We start from the raw sequence: 9,215 nt of genomic DNA, 5'->3' as shown, positions 1-9,215 counted from the left end.
TTGTCATCTTGGTCATAAGGTGGTGGAGGCTTCTTGGCTATAAAGGCATCATGTATAGCGTGTTATCCTCCTCCCTTGTGAACTTTGATATTCAATATGGATTTACTCAAAATCATATATAATATATTCACTAGATTATGTAGATAAGCACAAATAGTATCAAAAAGCTTAAGTATACCATAGGGATAATAAATGATACTATTATGTTTTATTTGATTAGGGATAAATCCCTTGAGTTAGTTCCTCACTAATGTTTACTAATGTATACCATAGGGATGATAAATGATACTATTATGTTTTATTTGATCAGGCATAAATCCCTTGAGTTAGTTCCTCACTAATGTTTACGTTATAATGGTAGAAAGAGAGTGTCAGTGGAGCAAAAACATAGTTAGAGGTTGATTGGGTGCCCGAGGAACTAGAAGGTCTACTAGGAGAGTCACCCTTTTGATGAATTTGTCATAGGCATCCTCTACAGGTTCTTGTGGTTGGCCCTTTTAACCTAAATGTTGTAGCAATGTGCTTAGCCTTTCCTCATGTTCTTCAAGTGTCCTAGCCACTTGTTCCCACTTGTTCTTTGCTTTTCTACCTAACATCTATCAGCTTTGCCATTACTTTGTTTACAACTTTATCCATGATACCGATTTGAGATCAAATGGATTGAATCCATCCATACCCAATCCAAGTTGTAAGTGATGTGGCTCTGAGTGCATCTACCTATGTGATTGCAAGCTCACATTACTAGCATTTGCATTGATGAGCTGCTCATTGAGATGTAAGGTCACCTTTTGGTGTCTTTTGAGTATAGCCACTTTTTCTATCTACAAGGTACCTAACTTTTCTTTGAGGTCATTAACTTAGTTATTATAATTAGTGTACCTTAGTTCATATATTTCCTTGGCCTATTCCTTTTGTGACTCCAAAGCTGTAATTTGGGTTTAAGTTTTTACTCTATAGCCTACAGTCGGAGTTTCTTTTCTTCAAGTCTCTTTTGTAGACTCTTTGTTGTATCTATTTCATTGGCTAGTCTATCACTTACCACATGTAGATGCACTTTGGCTTTAGTTGACATCTACTTGAGCTTAGCCTCATGCATCTCATGTAAACTTGTAACTCTTTATTGCAGAGCTTAATGGTGCTCCCATTCTTCTGTGAGCTCGGCCTTAGAGTCTTCAAGCTATTTAATGAGCTCCTTGAGCTTCTTGTTCAACTTATTATTTTGTTCAAGGGCCTTTGTCTTGTCTTTTGTCCCCTCTTTTACTCTTACCACCACTGCCAAGCTTACATCTGTGCATTCTTGCCTCTGGTCTCTAGTTTATCTTTTGAGCATCCTGTTGACTATAGCGTGCATATGGTAGTTTCTCTCTATCATTTGAGTGGTGGTGACGTTGAGATCTAATACATAAGGTTCCATTTCATAATCCGTTTCTATATGTTTATGTAGTCATCTACATTATTATACTTGTTATCCAAGAAATGTATGGGGTCATTTGTAGCTCCTTAACTGTTGTGTGCTTATTTTCACTCCAGTCGGATAGATCATATTTGGTCTCTTGGGATTGTTCCTACACGTTAAAAAGCTTCTTCTTCTTCTACTTCTTCTCTTCTCTCTCTCTCTCTCAGTGTGGCGCCCATTTTCCCTTTGCATTTTGTGAGCCTTTGGGTCAAACCGCTCAACCATGGGCAAATAGACAGAGAGCCAATGAGGGTACTGTGATGCGGAAACGCTCTCGCCGTCAAGCCATCAAGAACGGGTCTGCTCGCACCGGATCACCCTCCCCGTCGTGCTTTCCACTGTTCTTTGTTCTTTTCACTACATGTATCGTCCTTCTCACCCTCAACCCCAGCTTCACGCACCATTCCGGGTCTCAAGGTATGTTAAATATCATCTCTGCTGCAAAAAAATGCTGTATCTCAAGAAGAAACCTCAAATCTTACTGACCTAGGGTTGCAAGTCCAGGACGTAAGGTTACGAAAGCTTTTCTGTTATGCAGGTAGCTTTTCTTGGTCATTCACATGGCTTAGTGGAGTTCAGGCTGATAGGAATAATGGCGATCAGAAGGTTCAGGAGATTGGTTTTACCCCGAATGCGAAGGAAGAAAAAAGTCATGTTTCTGCGTTGAATAAAACTACCCTTAAAGCCACCATTACCGGCAGCAGACAGTTTGCAAGAGCAGGGGGATCCTGTAGGTTTTCCTCTCACACTATATCTATAAGGGATTTTAAGTGTAGATCCTCGTTCAAAGAAGTGTTTTTCTGCCGAATTTTTCCGGTATGTTGCCCTTGTTCAGGTTGTTTAGGCATCAGAAAGGGTGTAGGCATTCAGGGTTTTTGTTCCGACCTAAACCTTGTTCGGAAGGATGTTGGCATGCAGTCTTGTGCTGTGGGGAAGCAAGTATTATCATCACAACTTGATGGGGCCAGTAATGAACACTCACAACTCAATGTGTACAGTAATGAAGTACCACGATTCTATGCGGGCAGTCATGAAGAAGGACACCTCTATGATGTCCAAGAACATCACATAGATGGGGAGATTGCTGATGATTGTGGAGGACATCAAAAACATGGGCGCATTGGAGAACATACCACACATGAGCATATTGATGATGGGGGAGAACGGCAGACACAGGGGCAGATTGATGGCAGAGAACATCACATACATGGGCATATTGATGATGGTGAAGAGCATCACATACGTGGGCACATTGATGATGGTGAAGAACATCATAGGCATGGGCATCCTGCACCTAATGATGCTGTCTCAAATGATACTGAATCAGACTTCGTCACTCCAGAAATGCTGAACAAGACTCACCCTGTCTTAACCAACCTGAGCAAAATTCACCTCAGGCAGGAGCCTGGTGATGGACCCTATAACTATGCGTCGGATTCAAAGGGTGCAAAGATCTTGGCCAACAATAAAGAAGCCAAAGGAGCCTCCAACATCCTTAACAAAGACAAAGATAAGTACTTTCGAACTCCTTGCAATGTAGAAACTAAGTATGTGGATATGGAGCTTTCTGAGGAGACTTTGGTGGTTGAAATTGTCATTGCAAACCACGAGTTTTACTCATCAAATGTTAGGGAGTTTGAGCTTTTGGGGAGCTTGACATACCCGACAAAAGAGTGGGATTTGCTTGGAAAGTTTGAAGCGGAGAATTGTCGAGTCTCTCAAACATTTGCTTTAAGTGAGCCCAAGTGGGTGCGTTATTTGAAGATTCGAATCCTTAGCCATTATGGGTCTGATTTCTACTGTACCTTGAGTGTGGTAGAAGTATATGGGGTTGATGCAATTGAATGGCTGCTTGAAGACTGGATTGCTGAAGAGTTGGGGGCTGGTGTGCGGGCACCACCGGCCACATCATCTTTTCAGGAAGAGAGCTCTGCTGTCAGTGATAAGGCTGGACCATCTGTACAGTTGCTAAGTCATGTGCTAGATAAGGACATGGATTTAGAGAGAGAGATTGGTCCCATGCCAACACAGAAAGCAGAAGATCTACTGACAGAAAAAGCTGGGGAACTCTCAGAAAAGAAGGTGAAGAACTTTGAGAAAACACAATCTGTGTATCACCAGACTGGGCGGCCAGCATTAGATGCTGTCATGAAGCTTCTGATGCAAAAAGTGAGATCTCTTGAGCATAACCAGCCGTTGCTGTCTCAGTATTTAGAGGAATTGGATGAGAGATACAGGGAAGTTCTTAGAGGGTACAACGAAGAGCTAGCTAAGATGATGGGCAAGCTGGAGGGTGCGGCAACCGAGATAGCCAACCTGATTGCATGGCTGCATTTCATGGTAAAGACTGGAGTCATCTTATTTTATTTTTTGATTTAGACAAGCCTTTTGTTCTAATAATAGCTCATGAGGGGATGGTGCAGGAAGGGAAGTGGAATCAGGAGAAGCATAGTCTGGAGAAAGATGTTTTAAATCAGGTCGAAGCATGGAATGTGGATTTGGATTCCCTCAGGTAGGGCAGCCTAGCTTTCTTGGATGGTGTATGGCTTGATGTACTCATACTACTTGTATGATGTTTTGAAACCACTGTTTTTATGCAGGAATCAGCTGAGGAGAACAGAGAACAAGGAGCTGGTAGCCTTGGCAGTAGCATTTTTGTCCATCATAATAGTGGTCGGGATTCAGATGTTGATACTGTGTGTGTCTCTTTTCAAACTTTGCAAACAGAATGAGACAAGGCTGCTGACATCATGTAGCTGGGCCTTATGGGTTGTTCCATTTTTGAGCTGTGGTCTTGTGGTGTTTGTTCTTTCTTTATAGTTTGTTGTATGCCACTGGAAGTTTTACATGCAAGGAGCAGATGTGGACGTGATCCAAATGGATTGATGCAAAGCATATTCAATTGCTCACATTGCCTGAGAGACCAAGTTGTAATAAATTATATCATGTCATCAAGCCTGTATAATAAAGCTGTAATTTTTCAGCCCTCATTATCTATTTGTGAAAGGGTTCCCATTTGTGTGCTCTAATAAGTGGGTAGGCAGGCAGTTAATTTGCAAGTGATGCCATATGGGTATTTTCAGTGTGGGATTCTTGTGAGGGCGAGGAAAATGAGCACCTGAGAATGGGTACAAGTGGAATGGGACGAGACTGAACGCCATATCAGGCAGATTAGGAAAGCAAGCTATTTTAAGGCAGCCTTGGTTGGGTACCCACCAGTGTGGAAGGTGAGGAAACAAGCTTGATCCCATGTGGATGGTATTATTAGGTTAAAGGTTTTTTAATAATAAAGATTGCTGAGATAAACAAGGCCAAACATTTGCGAATACCATGTTAGGTAGCAGATCTGCTGCTTCTTGTTGCTTTGGCTACCACACCTTTTGAGACGTGAGACTTAGGTGTTCTTTTTAGCACTGAAGTTGGTGGCAAGGCTATTCTTTCCTTGATGGTTTTGGGCACCGAGAGTGGGGAATTACCATCATAATAACCTTGATCAATGAGTGCGTGTGTAGGCACCCATTTTTTATAGAATTTACGACACGGGGTTGGTGCTTTTGTTGTCGAGGTCGTTTCCTTTGTGCAAGTATGGGGGGTCTTGTGGATTGCTTTGTGATCCACACATTTTCATTACCTTCATAGAATCCTTGCGCTTGCAATATTTTTTTGGGAGCCCATAACTGATAAGTTGAAAGAAGATTTTGTCGAACTCTCTTGTGTTTATGATATGGAAGCTTTTTAGGCTTTTGAGATTTATGTTATGAGTGTCGCTTTGAGTTTGGCGCTGTAGCCAAATCAAATTGCCACTTTTATAGTAGCCTTTACTTGTAATAATTGCTTCTCTGTCCACCTTTTGAAGATACCTTCAAATTGACTTATATGGTGGATATACTTTTTTTGGCTTGCAATGGAGCAGTGATAATTCTTGGTTTGGGCACACCATTGATGATGAGACTTCTATCTTCATAAGAGAGGCTACCGATGGCGAGGTCTTTGTGATGGAAGTCGTTGACTCCTTTGGTGAGGTTGGCTAAAGAGGGGTTCTTGGAGCAGTAGAAGCTTCATCATCATGAGACACAGTCGATGCAGAGGTTATGTCTTTAATGGCAATTGATGGAGAGACTATTTGTTTGGGCAGAGGATCTATTGATGTAAAAGGTTGCAAGGGATTACACTTGCTAGAGTAAGATTCAATCCGTGTTGTTAAGCTGAGGCACTTTATGGTAGGAGACGTGTAGCATCGTATAGGTTCTTCAATGTCGAATCTTCTTTGTCGCAAAATGGTAACCATTTTTGTGTTGTGGACCTTCAAGGTGATTGTATTGTTAATGAAGCAATGTTTAGCATTGGTAGTAATGATCTATTCCCATCCTAAAACTAAGTTTGTTTTTAACAAAATCACAAAAAACTTGCATTTAAGGGGTTGGTTAGATACAAATGGTTTGTTCATAGTATCCCAAACATGGCATATTCATGTTTTACGTGAAAGGAATCCACTCAAGATGAGCTTCTAGTGCAAGCTAACCTAATAATTCTCACAGTTCGAGCATCATGAGATTATATTCACACCATGGATAAAGTTACATTTAAGAGATTAGAGAATACATTTATTCAAAGTATCCCAAATAGGACATATTCATGTTCTACGTAAAAGGAATCCACTCAAGATGAGATTGTAGTACAGGTTAACCTAATGATTCTCACAATTTGAGATTATATTCACATCATGGATAAAGTTGAGCTTGAATTGTGTTGATATTTCCAAATGCTTTAAATCTAACATTCAATCTTGGGAGATTTAAAGTAGGGTCAAGTCCAAGCTCTAGGTTTCAAGCTCCATGGGCTTAGGTGGTAAAGGTTCCATTTTTGGCAACAATTTCTCTTCTTGTAAGAGTAGTGTGAATGTTTTCATTGGATGTTCCACGGTGACAGTTTGCATTAATTTGTCAATAGAGTTAGTGAGAACTATTTACCCAAAAGCTATCCAAAATTATTTTCGTAAAAGTCATTAGGAGTAACCTGGGTATTCCGCACGAGCATCTATCACCTCACAGATACAATGTTGTCACTAGCTTCATGACTAATCAAGACTCTTTTTCATCCTTTACCATAGGGAAATCTAGCTAAACTTTGATAGGCTTCTCCAATGGAAGCATGGATATCTCAGTTTCACACATTCTTTACCATAGGGAAATCTAGCTAAACTTTGATAGGCTTCTCCAATGGAAGCATGGATATCTCAGTTTCACTTTAACTTTCAATTTCACTTTCCCATTTACTTCGAGATTGAAGCATTGAATCTTGATTCCCTAGGTCATTCCCCAAAGAGTTGGTTTGAAGGTATAGTTTTTCTCATTTTTGTTTTCATCATTCTAAAGAGTACCCAATGTGGTAAACAATGGTATTGACAGACCCCTGACCATGTTTACTAAGACTTATTTAGAAGTTTGTGAAGACCTTGGAGGTTGTCGTGCCGCATTATGGTTTAATGGATCGATTTCGGTACGGTAGTGCATCTTTCTATTGAAAAGGAAAGTGGTACTTCTCTTCTAGTTGGTTTTGGGGAATCCTCTTGGATCTAACAAGATGTGGTTCGATGTCAACTAGTGACCTAGTCAATACTTGGGTCTAACAAGATGTGGCTCGATGTCAACTAGTGACCTAGTCAATATGAACCAGTTTGAGCATGATTTCTTGAGAGTGTTGTTTTCTTTGCTAAGGCTCTTATTCTCATCTTTTGGTGGGGGGAGTCAGGCCTTGGTGCTTTGATTTCAATTGCACTAGTGGAGGTGCTAGAACTCGTTTCCTCATCTAATATTTCTTGGATTACTAGTAGGTTCCCATCGTTCTTTCCCATACGACGAGAACACATTTTATTTTGAGCACTTGTAGCAAGTGGCATACATTGGGTCCTTTTAGTGTTAATGCTTGTGCACTGTGTTTCTTTTACCTCCCCTATGGGTTTATACTTTCTTCAGGTGTCTTTCCCTTGTCTTGAGATTTAAACTTAACCTCTTCAATTTGTCTAGCTTTCATTTTCTTGGGTTTAGGAGGTTCTAAATCTTTTTTTGGTTCTTTTTTCAAGACATTCTTCTCTATCCCTTGTGTAGAGTGTTCTTTTGCAGGCTTTTTGGCTTTTGCTGGTACCTTGGCTTTACAAACTTGTGAGCACATTGAGTGGAACCGTGGAAAAGTTATCCATTCTACATACTTAGGATATTAAGACTTGGGTATTGCAAGGCAATAAAGCGTCTCTCCTCGGGCAGTCTATGAATAAGTGATTGATGGCATATCATTCACACATAGATTGTGTGACGCCAAGAATTGTAGTAGGTGCATTCCACATTGGGTAGAATTTGCACCCTTGTGTAGTCCATGATAATAGAAGCATTGCATTGTTTGTCTGACTCCTTTCTTAGCATTTTCTATTCTTGGTTTTGTTTGTGCTCGAGTCAAGCAGACTAAATGTGTGCATGGGACTTCTTGGTTTTAAGGTGTTGGTTGTGCACTTGTTACATGTGAATACATACATTGCGGGATGCTATGACTAAACACTTTGCAATGACTACAATATAGAAAGACTGGCTTCGTGTACATGTAATGTGGAATGGAATGGCAGTGCTTGCAATATGCATAACACCATCGGGCATACAAGAGAAAGGGGTTGTAAAGGCTGCTGGCAATTTAGCTCATCTCCTCTTGTAGTGACTTTCTGAGTTTTCAAGTATGGCATTATAGGATTCTGCAAATCCATATCTTAGAGATCAATGTTTGTTTGCTCCTTTCCTTCACTGGCGGAGACGAGAAAGATTTCATATCAATGGTATCTTCCATCATGTGGTTGTCTAAATGGATTGCTTTTTTGTAACATTGATAAAAAAAAATCTAGATTTGAGACTATGATCAAATTGTGTAAAGTGATTTTCTTTAGTCCCATGAGGAAACATCGCTTCATTTGTACATCATTGCGTTTCTCCCAGTCTTGACATTATGAGTTCAGGCCTTTCATGCATAAGATGCAATCCTGTATGTTTTTCTCAAGTCTTCACTATGTACAACTTTATTATACAACACTCCACCTATGGTCTTGTCTTGAGAATCCATAGATAAAGACGGTCTTCAGATTCTTGAAATTTACCGTAGTCGCAGCCATCAACATGATGAACCATTTACTTGCCTTACCCACTAAGCATAGATTGAGTGCATGTACCATGGTAAGGCAATCTAGATTTATAAATACTTTACATCGTTGCTCAAACATTTTCATGAATTGAATAGAATTGGTAGATCCATCATATTTACCCATGAGCTTGGAAATTTCTATGGATATGGCTCTAGATGACTCCTTTGGGTCATATGTAGGTCCTTTGGTTAAAGCACCATGTAATCCTTATGAAACCCCCTCCTAGATTGTTCCATATTACCAAAGTTTTGGTATCAAGGGGTTGTAAGGTTTGTGGGGTACCATCTTTGAGTATTTACAAAAAAGCTAGACCCATTTTGTTGCATTTGGCATAAGACCAGGCATAGTGCGGGGATTGGCATCACCAAGGATTTGAAACGTGGTGGTAAAGTTGGAAGCATTAGATTGGTCCAATGCATGGCAGATATAATTGGGGGTTGTACTTGAGGCATGTGTCTCAAGGGCTAATGAGGTTTAGCTATTGGATTAAGTTTTAATATTGATACGTTTAACCCTCCTAGGTTAGCCTTCATTACAGCCACCGTTCACCTCTTCTGGTTCTTTGGTTTTTTGGTTTTT

At 40.3% G+C, this 9,215-nt stretch overlaps 1 protein-coding gene across 2 annotated transcripts; it reads left to right on the top strand.

Moving 5' to 3' along the window:
- Window positions 1–1,529: 1,529 nt before the first annotated feature.
- On the top strand, window positions 1,530–4,443 carry LOC147607005 (uncharacterized). Of its 2 annotated transcripts, XM_086791582.1 has the most exons (5): window positions 1,607–1,873; window positions 1,995–2,186; window positions 2,292–3,796; window positions 3,880–3,968; window positions 4,057–4,443. In XM_086791582.1, the coding sequence occupies exons 1-5, from the start codon at window positions 1,717–1,719 to the stop codon at window positions 4,274–4,276; spliced, it is 2,163 nt and encodes a 720-aa protein (XP_086647708.1). In that variant the 5' UTR covers window positions 1,607–1,716; the 3' UTR covers window positions 4,277–4,443. The 2 variants fall into 2 exon arrangements, with proteins under 2 accessions (XP_086647709.1, XP_086647708.1); XM_086791583.1 differs by having other exon boundaries at window positions 1,530–1,873; window positions 1,995–3,796.
- Window positions 4,444–9,215: the final 4,772 nt, after the last annotated feature.

Source organism: Cibotium barometz, chromosome 56, assembly GCF_041138505.1.
Source record: "Cibotium barometz isolate CiBa-2024 chromosome 56, ASM4113850v1, whole genome shotgun sequence".
Taxonomy (NCBI): Eukaryota; Viridiplantae; Streptophyta; class Polypodiopsida; order Cyatheales; family Cibotiaceae; genus Cibotium; species Cibotium barometz.
This window is presented reverse-complemented; position numbering and strand designations above follow the sequence as displayed.

Excerpts from the sequence above, each read along its gene's own strand:
- LOC147607005 (XM_086791583.1), top strand. The coding sequence starts at position 1,717 with ATGCGGAAACGCTCTCGCCGTCAAGCCATCAAGAACGGGTCTGCTCGC. Across the intron at positions 1,874-1,994 it reads GCACCATTCCGGGTCTCAAG|GTAGCTTTTCTTGGTCATTC; the intron begins GTATGTTAAATA and ends TCTGTTATGCAG. Across the intron at positions 3,797-3,879 it reads TTGCATGGCTGCATTTCATG|GAAGGGAAGTGGAATCAGGA; the intron begins GTAAAGACTGGA and ends GGGATGGTGCAG.